Source organism: Oryza glaberrima, chromosome 2 (genome assembly GCF_000147395.1).
Source record: "Oryza glaberrima chromosome 2, OglaRS2, whole genome shotgun sequence".
Taxonomy (NCBI): domain Eukaryota; kingdom Viridiplantae; phylum Streptophyta; class Magnoliopsida; order Poales; family Poaceae; genus Oryza; species Oryza glaberrima.
In genome coordinates this window covers 24,617,844-24,637,052 of record NC_068327.1, presented here as the reverse complement: position 1 = coordinate 24,637,052, position 19,209 = coordinate 24,617,844, and the positions used below count along the sequence as shown (strand labels likewise).

At 36.6% G+C, this 19,209-nt stretch overlaps 2 protein-coding genes and 1 long non-coding RNA gene across 3 annotated transcripts in view; 1 reads left to right on the top strand and 2 right to left on the bottom strand.

Annotated features, from left to right (window-relative positions):
- LOC127761751 (ADP-ribosylation factor GTPase-activating protein AGD2-like) overlaps nucleotides 1–19,209 on the bottom strand; it is a 49,232-nt gene that overhangs the window by 17,002 nt on the left and 13,021 nt on the right. The gene's annotated exons all lie outside the window — the stretch shown is intronic.
- On the bottom strand, nucleotides 1,253–13,898 carry LOC127762614 (putative wall-associated receptor kinase-like 16). The gene is made up of 4 exons (XM_052287099.1): nucleotides 13,877–13,898; nucleotides 13,246–13,797; nucleotides 2,601–2,753; nucleotides 1,253–2,490 (listed from the first exon to the last, which is right to left on the bottom strand). The coding sequence occupies exons 1-4, from the start codon at nucleotides 13,896–13,898 to the stop codon at nucleotides 1,253–1,255; spliced, it is 1,965 nt and encodes a 654-aa protein (XP_052143059.1).
- Nucleotides 6,839–9,954, top strand: LOC127761752 (uncharacterized). Its single transcript, XR_008015284.1, has 3 exons — nucleotides 6,839–7,454; nucleotides 8,403–8,657; nucleotides 9,704–9,954. It is a non-coding gene; the product is annotated as an uncharacterized LOC127761752 (long non-coding RNA).

Genomic DNA, 19,209 nt, shown 5'->3' with positions numbered 1-19,209 from the left:
CCTCGAACTTGGCCCCCAAGGGCTGATTAGGGTAGTAGCAGCACATTGACTGTGATGGGACACGGTGCGTTGTAGCTGTCACCGACAAAATAAACCTTGCATTAAATGTGAGGCGATGCATACCAACCCGGTGTGCAATCGGTATGTCAAGTGACGAGAAGACGCTTGCACAGTTGTCACATGCGCCATCATCACTCATGCAATGAAAGGGTGTGAGTCATCAAGCGGCATGGTTGACTATCATGCCTCTTGACCGGGCCCACAACCTTTTCACGCTTTCTTCCACCTCAAGCTGATAGGTGGGTCCCGTGGGCATCTGCAATGCTTTAGGCTTCTATTCCAAACCTTGCATGCCCACTCAGAATGCACACTCAAGGTATATATTTGTTCGGTAAAAAAAGTATAATAAGGCCTAATGATTGCATGAAGAAAGATATAAAAATAAATAAATGATGCAAGGGGTGGAACAAAGAATAATAAAGCAGAAATCAAGTTTACAAAGGTAACATGCCTCATGTCCACCTCGCATGTGCACATCGCATATCCTAACCAGTGTCTAACTTAGTAAAATTGGCTATGATACGTCCTTTTAGCCTTGTTTCGCACACATCAGACAAGTTCATGCACCAAAACAATAATTTTATAGTTTATGTACCGCCAATGCAGTTTACTCAAAGATCCAATTTTAAACCGTTTTACAAAAGTAACTCATTTGGGAAATTGCACCCATTTTCATCCATTCAAGAGTGGAATACCTGATTTATACTTTAAGAACCTTAAATAAATAGACTAACCACTTTATTTTAATGACTTAATTAGGTAGAAACTTTCCTTGAAATAAAAATAGGAAACATCAAAAATCCATCACACTTGATTAAAAACATCAGCTCCATGTCTATTTTTAGTTCTATTAACATAGCATTCTAATGGATGCTCTGTCTCTATGGTTATAACAGATTTTGGAAGGACCATAAAATCTCTCATTAGGTGTTGGTCAAATACTTGTTACAATACATGATGTGGATATGAACAATTCCACAGAACAATATTGTCCAACAGATCATCAATATTGATTATCGATTGGTTTACAAACATGTTGCAGAAAATATTGGAAAAGCAAATACATGAATAATAATTACTATCATTAAAGGATAACTACATACACAATTCCACACAAAAACCCTATAAGGGCTAACTCAAATGCTTCCTAGCAAGCACAAAGAAGTTGACCGTGTTGTAACATAAATAATTATCATGACAAACTAATTGAGGATGAAAGTTCATGCTCCAACATGTAGCTTTCTGAGATGCACTCAGATGTTAAACCAATAGAATGCATGAAATTACTATGTGCATCGGAGCCACTGGCATTTGGGCATAGCAAAGGCTCTGTCTCTCCATCAGTAATTGCAGAATGTTTGGCCTTTCTTAGTCTTTCAGTTCGGAGTAACTGCAAGCTCATTTCAACTTGTTTCATGGTAGGTCTTTCTTCTCCTTTGGTTTTCAAGCATGCTTCTGTGATTGAGGCCATATCAGCAATTTCTTTTTGGTTTGCCTCTTGCACAATATGGGTATCTAGTATATCCAACAGAATTCCCCCCTGAAGTCTCTCTATAAAGTAATTTGACAAGTTTTGTTTTATACCTTGATCATTAATAAAAATGGGCTTCTTTCTTACCATAAGCTCAACAAGTATTACTCCAAAACTGTAGACGTCACTCTTTTCGGTTAGTTGACTAGTTTGGTAATACTCTGGATCTAAGTAGCCAAAAGTGCCTTGTACCATAGTTACTATATGAGTTTGATCAAGTGATATGGATCTTGAAGCACCGAAGTCAGAAATCTTTGTAGTGAAGTTGTCATCTAGGAGTATGTTAGAGGATTTGACATCTCTATGGAAAATTGGAATAGTAGCAGTAGAATGGAGATAAGCAAGAGCTCCTGCAGCTTCTAGAGCAATCCTAATGCGGTCATCCCATGATAGCAAACATTTATCACTTAGATCGGTGTGGAGAACATCATAGAGCGTCCCATTGGATATAAACTCGTAAACCAATAAAGGTACCTCTGTTTCTAGACAACAATCAAAAAGCCTTACCACATTGCGATGTATGATTTGTGATAATATAACGACCTCATTGATGAACTGATCTATCTCAGTTTGCTCCACTATTTTAGACACTTTAATGGCCACCACACGCTGATCAGACAAAATCCTTTTGTATACAGTGCCATGTCCTCCACGACCAAGAACACGAGCGGCATCAAAGTTGTTAGTTGCCTTCTCTAGTTCTTCCAAGGAGAAAATCTTTGTTTTATCTTGAGCCCTTTCATCTGAGATTAATTGTTCCAAGAGTAGGCCTTGATTTTTCTTGAAGTATGCCTTTCGAATTCTCTTCTGTATGCCTCTCTTCCATTTTCTAACAAGTATAATTGCACCGAGCGTAATAGTTATGGAGCCAATTCCACAACTGATTCCAATTACAATACCTATACATTCAATGATTGAAGTTATGTCTCTTGGCTAAAATATAGTTATACCCATGTATTTTACTAATTAATATTGAATTGACGCGGTTTGGTTCTGTTTTTTGACCTACCTAGAAGAAGGTTGCGTCTCCTAGATGATGTCACACACTTTCTTTTTCTTGGATCAAATTCTTCTCCATAAGGGCAACTTATGCAATTGTAGCTTCCAGGTAAATTTTGGCATATCCCTATGCATTGATTTGATTGTGAACACTCATCGATATCTGCAAATAGTAGGGAAGTGTGTATTAGTCGGTGCTGGGATTTATAACTTTCCAAGTTATCCAAAACAATAAAAAAATTATAGTCAAAATGATTATTTACTTCGAAATGTCAAGAACATGTCCATAGTACCTTACTTATGCGCTTTACCCTATATGATTTATTTGGATAGGAATGGTTCAACATGGACCATGGTTCCACAAAGGCCTTCACTAATGGGCCAGAATATTCCAATACTATTAGTTACTACTGCTTATATTCTTCCTCTATTAGGACATATATCTCTTATATATACTCCCTCCGTCAAAAAAAACTCAATTCCTGCGTTTTCGTATCTAACGTTTGACCGTCCGTCTTATTTGAAAAAATTATAAAAAAATTTATAAAGATAAGTCATGCATAAAGTATTATTCATGCTTTATCATCTAACAATAATGAAAATACTAATTATAAAAAAATTTCATATAAGACAAACGGTCAAACGTTAGACACGGAAACCCAAGAATTGAGTCTTTTTGGGACTGAGGGAGTATATATTATATATTAAAAATCCATCAAACTTCCTACAAATGCTCCTAGATGGCCACATAGTATCCCTACAAATACTATCAGGTTGCCACGTGGTGCTATAAAAATTAGCAAAAATAATTTTCCAATACTATTAGTTACTCCTACAAACGCTCCTAAACCGCCACATAGCATCCCTACAAACACTATCAGGTTACCACGTGGTGCTATAGAAATTAGCAAAAATAATTTTGACAATATAGAATAATAAAGAGAAAAAAAATCAAAACATATATTAACTCATACGTTTGAGAAGGATGGTGACATGCAAGTTTACATATAACCGAAACAAAGTGATTTTTGTTTGAATATGATAGGTATTATCAATTAGTATAACAAAATATAATATCCATTTCACGGTACAGTTATTTCTCTCTTTTATGATTATAAGGTAATATATTGTTGAGATATGATTTTTTCTATAAACAATAAATAAATTACCCGTGCATCTGTGCGGGCTTTCTTCCTAGTTAATACAAAAGTGGAGTCTTTCATCCACCGCTTGCATGTCGCAAGTAGAACACAACCAACCCCCCAAAACCAGAAAAGCTTAAGTCCATTCCCAGTTACATGGAGTAAATAAATATATTGTTGAGATATGATTTTTTCTATAAACAATAAATAAATTACCCGTGCATCTGTGTGGGCTTCCTTCCTAGTTAATATAAAAGTGGAGTCTTTCGTCCACCACTTGCATGTCGCAAGTAGCGCACAACCAACCCCCCAAAACCAGAAAAGCTTAAGTCCATTCCTAGTTGCAACGGGTGAAGTCTATTTTAATCTTATTATTGTCATATAGTTTAGTTAAGACAAAATTCACTGTGGGAGTTCGCTTGGATATATATATATATATATATATATATATATATATATATATATATATATATATATATATATATATATATATATATATATATATATATATATATATATATATATATATATATACATTTTTAGAAAATCATGAGATGCAATTAGGAACTCGATCGTCTCAAGTTAGCATGCGAGTTTTTTTAAACAAATTTTTTATATGATTTCTTTTGTATTACCAAAAGTGAACGATCTTAAAAACCGACTCAAATACAAATATGTATTTCAAAAGGCAAACGAACTTAAAAACAGACTCATACACGGATGACGTACCAAAATACCGGCAAAAACATCTTCAATTTTTATAATAGTAGAGATAAGTCGTTTTGACTTTTTTGGTCAAATATTTTTAAGTTTGATCAAATTTATAAAACAATATAGCAATATCTTTTATACAAAACAAACATATTATCCAAGTATATTAAATGTTTGTTTTGATGAAACTAGTGTAGTGTTGTAGATATTGCTCAATTGATCAAACTTCTTTTAGCTTGATTGAAAAAGGTCAAAACAGATTGTAATATATATGAAATAGAGAGAGTATCATTTTGTACTTCCTCCTTCCTAAAATGTTACCACTACCTAGAATGGGATTGAAAGTATAACTAATCTGGAGTTCTGGACAGCCTTCCTATCTGATTTTTTTGTACTACTAGGAAGCATTCAATCATGTACTAGGTTCAAAATGGATATGATATATATATGTTAGATCAGTATGACGTAGATTTCTTTTCTACATCTATCCACCTGTATATTTATTTGGGAAAATATGTACAAATCATATATATAGTGACAACTTAGGATTATTGTTTGATAAAAAAATGGATGTGTGAGTTTTGTACACATCACCAGACGTAAAAAATTTACTCCCAGTAAAATTTTTACTTATGGCTAAATCTCGGAGTAAAATTTGTACTATTCATGACATGGACAAATCTCAAGTGTTCATTTTTAGATCCAACGGTAGTTTTCTCTTTTTTTCACTATATATGTGGTTTCGCAGTAAATATTTCTTTTCCCTATTTATCGAGCGATCCATCCATTCTCCATGCATATAAGTAACAAGGCACTCCCGAAAAATTAAGTAAATTGTATTGATATTACACTAATAAAGGTAGGTGCAATCTAATATATAAATTTGTGAAACACTTATTTTGTGCCTGTGAACTAAGACCAAAGAACAAAACGAGACTAATTTTTCTGATTTATGTATTAATTAGAATGCTACATAAACACGTAACTTAGAAGAATGCTATGTACATATGTATCTGCTCAATAAAAAGATTTAATAAGACCTAAAGGTTGTACGGGGAGAGATAAAAAACCAAGAAATGAGGAGGGGGAAGAACAAAGAATAACAAAGCACAAATCAAGTTTATACAAAGATAGTATCTTATGCCCACCTCGCGTGTGCACGTCGTGTTCTAATCAGCATCTAACTTGGTAAAATTGACTATGATGTGTCCCTTCGGCCATATTTCGCACGCATCGATCAAACAACTTCATGCACCAAAATACATGCGTCAGATAAGTTTGTATACCACCAAAACTGTTTACTCCAGAAAATTCATACGTTAAGCAGAGAAAAGGCTAGCTAATTAGCCCAAGTTATAAGGTTTAGGTCTAATATTTGCATTGCGGAGAGCAAGACATAGCTGACGTACATGTACACTGCCCGACATGGACACGGTGGGTTTCCAAGTATTCCCGTGAATAAGAAAATGTGAAATAAAATTGATATATGTAGATATATTAAATATGTATATACTCAATTAGGCCTAGCTAATACTTCAATCTTGATTCTTTTTTCTCCATAAATCTACTATTCACCTAGGCCCTAACTCATACCACTTACTCCCTCCGTCAAAAAAAAAAGACTCCTAATACAATAAATCTGGACAACTAGCTAGGAGGTATCACGTATTCACATTCCTTCCTAAGTTGACTTTTTTTTGGAGACGGAGAGAGTATAATCCATTAGCCAATTACCTCAAATCCCCTGACTGTTGCCCACTAACTTCACATCAGGGTCTCAAGGACAAGACAGCTACAATAATTAAATATCTAATCTTAAATATCTGTGTTTGCTACTACCTCCGTTACATATTACTTGTCGATTTATCGATTTGAGTTTTTGTTTGTAATGTTTGATCATTCGTCTTATTAAAAAATTGAAATTATTATTTATTTTGTGTGTGACTTGCTTTATTATCAAAAGTACTTTAAGTTTGACTTGTTATTTTTTATATTTGTACTAATTTTTCAAATAAAACAAATAGTCAAACGATGCAAGAAAAAAAATCAAAGCGACAAGTAATATGGGACGAAGGTAGTACTATATATGCACTCGGATCGGTGGCGTTCCTAGGTTAGTTCTTTCAGGGGTCTAATTCTAACATATATTTTTTTATATTACTTAAAATTTAGATGATTAGTCTTATAGGATCCGGATAACGTTTTCTAGGTTTAAAGTATCACATGGAACTCATGTCTGTACTACCACCTAATATTCTCATGCTGGCGGAAATTTTTTGTTTAGGTTCGTCATTGACTCCGATCCATTAAAAATATATTAAAGTAAAATCTAATTCAAGATTGCTCTCGATTTCGTCCTATCGCCCGACACGCGGGAGAGCCCAGCGCGTTGGCGTAGCCATCCGACCCAGGCGCGGGCGGAGCTGACAAGATTCCCGAGTGGAAGCCACGTGGCAGACTCCGGTACACCCAAGAGAGACCGACCCTCCAACACAGTTTCTTCCCCCAAATCCCACTGCGAATTTCTCTCACAAATCAGGCGACGGCGAGTCTTTCTCCCACAAATCCGGCGAGGGCGACGACGATTGTGGGCTTCTGCTGTGGCGTGGCGACTGCTATCGTCGAGCATTCCTCATCCCGTCCCCTCGAGCGCTCCAAAATCCGGTAAATGCAATGACGATTTGGTGGATTCCGCGATGCCATAGACGACGGCGTCGGCGCTCGAACAACCTGGTGGTGCTGGAGCCGGTGGTGGGTTCCACCGGCCGTTGCGGCACCCGGCCGTGCTCTCCTAGCACATGGCCATGGCGCAGGTCGCCGACACCGTCGCGCTCCACCCCTGGCTCCTCGACCTCCTCCCGCTCCTCATCGTCCTCCTAATCTCCACCCACGTCCTCGTCCTCGTACATACTTCTCCTAGCCGAGAGAGCTCAAGGCCCCCGAGCGGCAGCTCGGTGTTGGTCCCGTGCCCGTCCGGAGCCCCGTCAGTGCAGGGCCAAGCTTTGAGAGGGGTAAAGATGCAGTGTCTTCCATTTCGTCTTGGATCTAGTTCGTTTATCATCAGCACCTCCCAAAAAAAAACTGCATTTTTTCTTAGTTTCAGACAATTATTCTGATAGCTGATTGCAAGTGTTGCTTCATAAGTGCTTGCAAGTATTTCATTGTTTTTCATCACTTCTCTCTCTCTCTTTTCTGATAGCTGATTATCTTGTTTTGTTCCTGGGCTCGCGAATGAAATATTTGTTGTGAAACACAGCGACTTTTGGTCTCAGTTATTTGTTACTGCTTGTTGATTTTACCCGAGGTTAATTAAGTCACTGAACTCTTGTGAGCAAGCTTTGGTGATGACGATTATGTTAGTTGCTTTGCTGTATGTGACCATTACCTCTAGCCTTCGCTAACCATTCTCTATTAGCAAAAAATGTTCAGAGTACTCGTAGTCAGAGCTTATGTGAATCTATATTAACCCTGAAAATTAGGCTGCTCCTAGATTAGCAGCATGTTGGTCTAATGGGCCATATTCAAGCTCAATCAGCAAATAAGTAGGGACCTGGTCGGGTTCCAAGGTAGCAGGCTTATAGGCCTCAGTTTCTGCCTGAGTTAGCAGACTTCAAATATGCAGTTATGTAGGTCTAAACCTCCTACCTATTCTGGTGAAGTCTGGTCTGAAGATGATGAGTTCTAGGTTGTGTAGAATAGTAATTAAATCCATATTTGGTCCCTGTAATATGATTATTAATCTTGGTGTACAATCACTATAGCTCAATCATCTTCTTTTCAAGTTTCGGATGCAGATAATCATATACATGATGCAAAGTTTTTGTATTTGAGAAGTAATTTTATCAATTTTCAAAAGTAACTTGCATGCCACTGAGAAGTAATTTTACATATTATAGAAGTAATTTTCTATAAACCTGCTTCAAGTACTGATTGCTTTTCACTTTTCCTTTTTCTTGCAGTTACTACATCTAGAGAGGAATCAGGGAAAACTAAGTGAATACAAAACTAGGATGGTTAGACTAAAGCCAAAGGTACCTAAACTTATGTTTGGCAACATTGATAAGGGTTAACAAGTAATGAAACAATCAATACCGCGCTGCAACTAACGAGAAAAACTGAAAACCGGAAGAGAGTAGTACAACATGGAAGAAGAGAGATTTGAGAGAAGATCATGTAGAAGATGTAGAGCATCCTCGCTCAAAAAAGTGCAAAAAGTAAGTATTAAACAACCAACTTTTTTCTGTTTTTTTGTTTTACTGTAGAAGTAACTATCCATGTTACATAAGTAACTTAATATGTTCTAGAAGTAACTTAACATGTTATGAAAGCAACTTTACATGTTGCAGAAGTAACTTTATATGTTGTAGAAGTAACTTTACATGATGTGGAAGTAACTTTGCACGTTGTAAAAGTAACATATAGTATAGTGCAACTAATAATACTTTAGTTAGTTTTTTTCCGGTTTCATAAAGGATGCCAATGTGTTTCTTTTTATTTTCATACATTGGTGCAAGAAAATGCTAGAGCTTCCCCTATGGAAATTACAAAGTTGTATGCCCACATGAGTCTTGAGCAGAAGAGTATGATAAATACGGTAGCCCTCTCTCGGCTCTTAGATCTTTGAGGGTCTGGGTATATAGTTGCATGTTTTCATAGCATTGCAACTAAGTTTAACAATTGTTATTTTCAAAATTTACTAGGGAGTAACTTTTATGTTTTAAGAAAGTAACTTTGCATGGACTTTGAAGTAACTTTTTGTGGAAATTCATTCTGATATGTAACTCAGCCGGTACTTATGCATTTTCCCGTTTTAACTTTTTAATGCGGTATCATAAAAGATGGAGATGAAGCTTAGTGGAGTATAAACAACATTAGAGATAAAGTTGCAAAATGTTATATTCAATCAACTTAAGGAATAAAGTGCATTTTTAGACAAGATTTATATATATATATATATATATATATATATATATATGCACTTGAAGTAATTTTAGTAACTTAAAGACCAAACGAATGTATAAATATCAGAATGAAAATTCTGAGAGGTTATTGAGGTGAAGTCTTAGGGTATGGATCCATAGCTAATGTAACTAAGTTTCTTGTTAACCATTGTATTATTTCAAAAGTGAATGGTAAGTAACTTAAATATTTTATGGGAAGTAATTTTCATGTTTTGATGAAGTAATTTTATATGTTTCTAGAAGTAATTTTCTGACCTGTAACTTATGTCATGTTACCCTTTTGACTTTTTTTGATGCAGTGTTAGAAAAGGAGATAGCTTACTCAATTGTAAACATCCGAACTAAAATTCATTTTAGGGACTCAAAGAAAGAGAAAAAGGAAGATACAGCTTAGTGTATGAAGTCCAATTTGAGGGGTTGTTTGTGGTTTTTTTTTTTCAAGAATTCATCACAGATCTATGAATTTGTGGGGGATATAAGCTTACATGTGAAGTTTGTGATTTGGGTATGCTTTTTTTTATGGACCTCAAATTTGAATTTGGGTATGAAACCCTAGGCCTTCTCTACTTGTTCCTAATCTCTTCCTCTTTGTGTTTTGATTTCTATTTTCAATCATTTGTTTAATAGAGGCACTATTCATCGCCTGCACCTCAGTTCAGAATGGGGAACACATACCACCTTTTTTATAGAAGCATCACGCGTGTGGGGAAAGGAACGTGCCGTTTCTTTATTTCGGCAAGGTGTGTATGCGTGGGGAAAAAAGTGCGCTCCTATTTTCGGAAAGTTTGGCGTCGCGCGTTAGGACTATTGCGCTACCGCGCGCGGAGTAGTCGCGTCCATTAAAGTAACATGAAACTTCTGTATATATTGCTAAAATTTTCTATTAATTTAGTCAAACTTTTTTAAAAGTGACAATGAAAAAAAATCAATACTACTTATAATATTGATTAGGTTATGTGGCGTAGTTAGTTTTAAAATAAATATGAGAAGCATCGTGAAAAGAAATAATCAAGAAAACATCAAGATTATTCTAGATTCTTCGAAACTATCTGCTCATCTTCATCAATTGATTGAACTGAACAAATGGAGAAAAAACATAAACATAACTTCCCGAGCCTTCTCAACTAGCAGCATCTAAGCAAGTAGAAAAAAATGAACACGGGATCTTTCCTTCATAATTGCTGTCGATCAAAACTCGAAGAGAAGAAAAAAAAAGAAAGAAACTAATATAGTCTGTGTTTTCCTTTTAAAAAAAATATAATATAGTATGTGTTTCTGCATTATAATATAGTCTGATCAATCCATCAAACGTTGGACTCCACGGTAAAGGTTAACATTGAAGAAGAAAACTGAAAATAGGATAAAATTTGTCAAAAAAAATGAAAAAAATAGAAGGAAAGAGAAAAGACTAAGGAAATTGCAAGCGGAATCGGATCGACCATCTAGGCGATGTCGTGACGCTGAAGAGAACGGAGAGTAGGAGAAGGGAGGGCTTGGCGCTTGCTCCGATCCACATCACTGTTCTACTGTCTCTCTTCCCCGATTCCCATAATCACCGGAGTGGAGAAGCAGCGCGCGGTGAGGACAAAAACACCGAGAGAACCATCTAGAGAGCACTGAGAAGATGGAACGAAAGAGAACTAGCAACCCCGAGTCCCCGAGAGATCGAGAGAAAGGGCCTGTTCGGCTGGCTGAAACAGCCACTGTACGCAGCCGTTGCTGCTGCAGCTGCAGACTCAATTTACTGATTGTGTTGGCTGCACAACAGTAAAATTAAGTGCAGCCGAACAGTCCCAAAAACGAGAAGAGAATAGGAGGAGAGCGTAATACCTGACCGACACGTCGGTTTAATCAGTTGACCCATACATTTGGCTCATGGTCAAGGTTGATTGGACCGGACAGATGATGTGGTTAGTTAGACATGCTAATGAACAAGATATACCACTAGGCCCACCTTTTTCTAAAAAAAAAAGAAAAAAATGTGCAAGTAAATTTAATTCCTATAAAATATCAACATACTACTACTTTTCATTCTTCAAAAAATGCTATGACTCAGGGATAGTAAAATTTCTCATGACTAGGATGGTAAAATCCGGAATTTTACTGTAATATGAGGATGGTAACTTGTACTATTTTACTAGTATATGGCATGGACATATATAGCAAATTATGTAATCACCTTAGCAGGGGCGGATACAGTATAGGGAAATGGGGGTACGGCTGTACCCCAAATTTTTTTTGCAAAAAGAACAATATGCATGTGGTATATTACATACATGTACCAAAAGTAGGTTAAAATAAATATATCTGCACTTAAATTAATATTTCAGTCCAATTAATACCTCACCCTCCCTACTCCATCCTGCACTTAATCCCTGGCACGAACCAATGCCCGTGACGACTACGAGGCAACAAGAAATTTATAGGCTAAATGTGAATTTAGCTTATAGAGCCTTTAAAATTGCTGAATATTTTTATTTATGGAGCCTTCAAAGAATCAAATTTGCTGAAAAAGTTTAATATGTTGAACCATCCAAATGTATTGTTATGATTTGTCCATGGGCTTTTATATTTTGTACCTAGAATATTGCAACTGATTCTATATAAAATAAATAAGAAATATCACTTACATAAAAAAATACTTGAACAATTGATTAGTTAAATTATTTGGAAAACAACTTTTTTTCTACATATTCATTATAAAAACATAATGTCCCATTTTCCAAAAAAAGAAGTTCCGATCGAGTATAATTTTAATTTTATTTCTCTATTATATCCCGCGGCAAAGCTTTATGTATAAGAAATAACTAAGCAAAACAAAACCTGGAAGAGAAAAACTAAAGAAAAACTTTTGATAATAGGCTTATACTTCCTCCATTTTAAAATATAAGTTTTTCTAGCATTACACACATTCATATAGATGTTAATGAATCTAATCATATATGTGTATCTAGATTCATTAACATCTATTAAATGTGGGCAATGTTAGAAAGTTTTACATTATGAAACGGAGGGAGTATATATAGAAAGCTTTATGTATGTCATGGAAATTACGGAATACATGATTGCCTAACACATAGGTGGTGTTTGAATCTTCTGAAGATAAAGATGAAGATTAAGTGTTTCACACAAAACGAGATGGTAATAACGTGTGATTAATTGAGTTTTAATTATTACAAACTTGAAAAATAGATTAATTTGATATTTTAGAACAACTTTTATATAGAAAGTTTTCGCACGAAATACATCATTTAGCAGTTTAAAAAGCGTGCTATTTTAATTCAAAAGTTTATCCTCTAATTTTAGAGGAAACGAACAGGGCCATAGATGCACGGGTTAGAAAACAAGCACCCCAACCTGCGTGCCTGCCCATTTTCTAGTAAAATCGTCATAAGCGCCCTGTTCTTTTTTTATTAAGATTTAGATTTTATCTCGATTTTGTTAGCACAATTTTCAAACTATTAAACGGTGTATTTTGTGAGAAAACTTTTTATATATATGTTGCTTTAATATATCTATATATCTATCAAGTTTATAATAATTAAAATTTAATTAATTATGAGTTAATGGTTTTCTCGTTTTACGTACGATAACTTAATATTTGTTTTCAGTTTCAAACACCATCTTAATGTGTCACTTAATATGATAGCATATTTTTTTTTATCCTAGTATGCTACTCCTCGTTAATACAATAGACACTAGCTACCCTACTTTCACCGTTAAAAAAAACTACACCTAACTATGTATTTGGACATAAGAGATGATCAGATACATAGTTAAGAGTTGGATTTTTCTATTTCACGGAAAGAGCGCTAGTTATGTATGGGCAAGGTGATTTTACCTGTACAGCCACCTGGTATGTATGGATTTCCCTCGAAGCCTTCCTTGCACTTGCAACGGTAGCCAAGCTGTATTGTCATGTTCCCGCGAGAACTTGTGACGTCGATGCAAGAACTGCTGTTACTACGGCATGCGTATGTAGCCCTGTTTTGCGTGGCCGTCGCTGTTGGGCAGGTCATGTTGAAGACAGCCCACCACATCTTCATCTCGTATTGACCTATATCGAAAAGATAATCCAGAACGTCGTCTCCAAATCCCATCTGCCTACCGTCGGCTCCAATATAAGCCATCCCCAGCGCTTGGTTACTGGAGTTTTGACTGTTCAACATGTCTGTTATAGTCAAGTATCCTTCGTTCACTGAGATGTTGGCCACGTGCCACTGTGACAAGCCTTGATGGATCGTGAGGCCGTTTTGTGGCGAACAGTCGAGCTGAAATCTTTTAAGCGCGCTGCAATCTTTTTCAAGCCCAAAAGGAAAAGGAATGATCGTGTTCCCACACGATCTCTTACAGATTGCTTTCTGAGTAGTGGCCCTCGTGGAGTCCGGAAATCCTGCATGTAATAAAGAGAAGAGTTAAAACAATAGGAAACAGTATAACATCTGCTCTCTCCCTCACATTAAAAAACTAACTTTTATATTTGTCCAGATCCATCTCTATAAGTTTTTTTTTTTTAAGAATGGAGGGTGTAGTATTTAGGAACGATTTTCAATTGGTCACGAATTAATCATATTTATCAATTTAACTAATCGATATCTACAGCAAAACAACGCTTAAATAAACTAAAAAGTTAATTGATTGTTATATATACTTATAATAAAAACGGTAACGCTTATACGAAAAATAATGCTGGGTCAGTCGGTAATTTGTCTGACCAATTGTCATTCCTAAGCAGGAGCATGGTAAGCGCTTGTAAAGAGGATCAGATCGATACATTGTATGCACATTAATTAACGTCCGTGGAAATGAACTGATCATTTTTTTAAAAAAAAATGTGTAACACCTGAAATAGATAGCTCTGGAATTTTTATATTCCAAATATGCTCACTTGCTTAGTGTATGCTATTCCTAGTTTGTATCTTCCATATGGTTAGAACCCACTAACTCTAACTCTAGAACTTACTTCATGCAGATTAATAATATTTGTTTTGGATAATACTAATGTCAAACTTTAAAATATTTGACTATAAATAATTTTTAAAATATTTATGTGAAAATTAAACCATATGTATAGATTTGTGTTAAAAAGTACTTCGATAGAATTATAAATTAGTTGATATATTTATATATATTATAATAAAAATAGTAGTCAAAAGTGTTTTTAAGACCGTATTCTTATCCAAAACAACAAATATTATCAATCTGGAGAGAGTAACATGCAAACATACCACATCATTATCCATTAACAATTATTAATTGAAACTCACTAGCTCTTAAACTTAATATACAAACATGACACATCATCACAATTAGCGATTCTTATATCCTAAAGCTAATTCAAGCATGCCACATCATCTACAATATATATTACTACATTCGTCCCAATATGATGCCGTTGACTTTTCATGTAACATTTGAACGTTCGTCTTATTAAAAATTAAATTTAGTATAAATGTGTAAAAGTATAAGTTAAAGTTATAGTTTCTTTGGTGATAAAATAAATCACAACAAAATAAATGATATTTATAATATTTTTAACTAAGATGAATGGTTAAATGTTTTGTAAAAAGTCAACAATGTCATACATTTTGAAACGGAGTGAGTACATTTTAGATCTCAACATGTAAGTATGTCAAATCACCATATCCCACATCATTTCTGCAATATTCTAAATGTATACAACCATAATTTACGTATTTAACATATAATCATTTATATATTTTGTAGCAAATTACTACAAGATAATTGAGCTATTGCCACCAAATTATTACAACAAAAAATAATTCGTAGCAATATATTGTACTATTGCAATGATAATTTTTGTGGCAAATAATTATATTTTATTGTAACGATCTACAATCATTGTTTTATTTAGTACTTTTGTTGCAATAGAAAATGAGATATCACCACAAAAAATCGTACTGTTGCAAAAAAACATGTTCTATCCTCACAATTTTAATTTTTGTGGCAATTTACATAGTTCATGGTACTTTTCACTATTTTTTTGTTGCCACAATCAACAAATTCGTTGCAATTAAAAAAATGTCATCTTGTAATTTAACTTAATTTTTTCATATGGACACGGATTGAGACAAATTTTATATGGAAATTATAGCTCTCGACGAGATCTACAATTTTATAGGTGATAACTTTTTCATTTGAAATCTTTTAAATATTCAAATCTATGATTTAAATCTCAGTTAGGTAGGCTCAAATAGAATGATATGCATTTTCCAATAGAATTGATGCGTGGGTGAGTTGGTAAAGGAGAGCACGCGTGAAGAATAGGTTTTTGGTTCGAATCCTAGCCAAGACACGATATAAAAAAATAAATAGATATGATGATATATTAATATTTGAACTTTTAATTTGGTACGTAAAACTAATGCCACATATGGAGTGGTGGCAATATTTTTTATTACAACGATGTGAAGTGTTGCAATATGACTTTTTGCCACATCCATTCCGTGGCGACATCTAAGGGCCTATTCGGTTCACAGGATTTCCAAAACATAGGAATAGGAAAAACGTAGGAATAATGTAGGAATGCACGTGCAAAACAATGGATTGGAACACAGAAATTTTTCCTACACTGAGTTAAACAAAAGAGGTTGGAGTGGATGTTTTCATTCTTATGGAATTAGTACATTTTGGAGGATTTTTGGAGGATTGGCATAGTGTTCCTATGGAAAATTTTTTTTTAATCCTACAAACCGAATGCATGAATAGTGCTTATTCCAAAGGAATTGAGATTTCCTTTAGGAATCCTTCAAAACGAATAAGGCCTAAATTTATTACTACTAAATAAAAATCGTTGCAATAACCTATTACCATGCTATTTATTACCACAGCTAGCACCGATTTTAAAATTGTGGCAATATGTATCTATTGCCACAATTTTAGTATTGATGCCACGACTTTTTTCGTGGCAACAAATGATTTTTCTAGTAGTGAAAACGAGGGGCATCAACTAAAATTATATAAAATTGGAGTTGTTTAAAACACAAATATTTCATGGTAGCTGTGTCCCGATAGGAGAGAATTGTTATGTTATCTCCTGCCAGAGATAAATATGGGCTCATACCAAATATATGGAAACGTATCCTAATAGGACTCTTACTATTATGGGTATATATATTGAGAGAGATGGCTTGAGAGGTTGGTTGATGTATCCGCATATAGTTAAAGCAATAAATCTGTGATGCCCCTCTCTATATCCGTGTTCATCTACTATATGATTGTGTGCATGAGATCGTCGTCTTCTACTCCGGATCAGCGAATAGGCCACTAGTTATTCAATACGCTATCAGCACGAGATTGCTCGTACGCTAATCCGGGTAAGTGCTCTAATAGATCAATTGATTTTGGTACTAATCAGATTGATCTGTTATCTGTGTACTGCTCGTCGCCGGCCAACACGACCGTCTGACGAATGTACTGCTCGTCGCCGGCCAACACGACCGTCTGTCCGGTTCGTCGTTCCAATCTGTTCTTGTTATTAGATTGATTTCTAATTTACAGATTAATGCGCTAGTATTTTCTGTTTTCATGTCCGGATGATGGCGAGCCTCGTGATGCAAATCGCCGGGATGGTACGGTGCGGTTGCTCACCATCCGTGCAAGCCACCTGGACAACTGGACGTCAGGAACGACGCGACTTGAACCATCTGCCTCGGCTGGCTGGATGGATTACAGGCGCATGGAGGCACGCGGCACGCCGGTGCGCTGTCGCCGTGCAGGTCAGTCGGCTGCAGTAGTACGGCACCGCAAGGCTCAGCATGCTGGAGGCAGTACCGATGTGGTGCACTGTGCAGATTGGTTTTCGTATACCAATCTGATGCATGCAAGGAGGATTAGATTAACATGCATCTACACGCATGCATGTTGCATGCATACAACTGATATATGCATATATATGTATGACTGATCTTGCATGTGTATGGATCTACACCAGGCGTGTACGTAGTACGTACTGATCTCCATCAAACCAAACCTGCACACATGTATAATGTGTGCGATCCGATCTGCATACACGCATATGGAGATCTTCCACAAGACCATCACCCTGCCAGTGCTGGTATACGCTATGCAGATGCATATACGGACCGGCTAATTTTACACGGGTTAAACAAGATAAGTTATTATTTTCATCTATTCTAATACTTTGCAATAGCGAGAGTAATATGCTAGATCATGCCTCTAGTCATTTTATTTTCTCGCATGAATAGATGTATTTGTCCGGCCTTTGCGGCGACTCTTCTCTTGTTATATCGCCGACCACGAAGTTCGGCACCACGCGCCCGAACGCGCTTACCGTGCACACAAGAAGGTGCACATACATAATCCGTTGAATTGAATGACGGAGTGCTGTCCCGAACGACGACACCTCACACTCGGTAACTCACGACACCACCTAGAAGTTGTCGTCTATCTGGCTAACATAGTCATCGATCTATGAATATATTAACACACTCGTCATCACTGATCTTATGGATCAGCGCGCTTGGGACACTGTTGGTTGTGACTTGTATGTTAATAATCCGTCATATTGCTATCTGTATGAAGTAGATGGTAACAAATCCGAGTCATCGGCACCTGTATGCGCCTGTGCCGCCACCTGCACGTAGCGACACCCTGACGCCACCGCATGACAACTTCCCCTTTGTCAATGGCTGCCGAATCAATCCAGAGACTTTCCCTCGTCGATCCGCCATCTGAAACGCCGACTCGACGGCCTTTCGAGGCCATCCGCAACGCAATTGACGGTCGCCGCCCGTAGCGACACCGAGGAGCTTACGCCCGCCTCCCCTCGCCACTGGTACGCACGGCATGCCTCCCGCGCTACCGCACGCGGCCGGGACGAGGGTCGAAGCCGCAGTGAGCACCCGCCGTCGATAGCCGTCCGCCATTCCGGCCTGTATGCCAAGCCGAGTTTCATCGACACGTAACATGGAGCTATGATTGTCGGACGCCGGTCACGGCCTGATGCCAACGAATGCCGGTGTCGGTGCTACTAGATGTTGCACCGCCGCTCCGCCTCTGACCATGGCAACTTGCCATAGTCGTCCATCTCTACCGAGGGCTCACTAGCACGTTTGCCATTGGTTCCATCCATTGTCTCCATTGAAGAATGGCAATTGGATCATACCTCACCCACTTCTTGTGGGGGAAGGTCGTAATAGCCCATTAGGCAACATATGAGATGGGCTGGCCAGGTTTTCAAGCTAGCCAGTATAAGGAGGTGGGCCAAGTAGAAATTGGCCTATTAAAAGGAGTCGGGCACGAACCGTGATTTTGGTCCGAAAACGGTATTTTATTTCAAAAGTCGTTGGTTTCCAAGGCATCATGCGAAACTCAGAAATTATGCGGAAAAGTCCTATGAGACATTAGAAACTATGGGGAATATACATTCGCCATTTATACTTTGAACCTTCATGAATTGGGTTTACGCCAAATAGAGAAGAATTAAGGATAGTCCCGTATTTCTAAGTATTTGCTTTAACTATTTAGTTAGTTTCTTGAATAACCATAATCAATCCTAGAAACATTGTTTTTAGGCAAAAGAGCTTCCATGAACTTGTGAAACCTTTGTTTTAGCACCCCTTTTGGAATCATCATATTTTATGCTTTATTTCCTGGCAATTGTTTGTTTGGAGTAATTCATTGTTCTGTGGGTTAGTAGTTCTGTGAATTACACATACCTTTGAATAGCAGAAAATCATGTTAATTGCTAGGATTGTAATAAAAGGTGTGTATAGAAAACCATTCTTTACTATTTTGTACTCATTTTGTGCAATTCATTTAC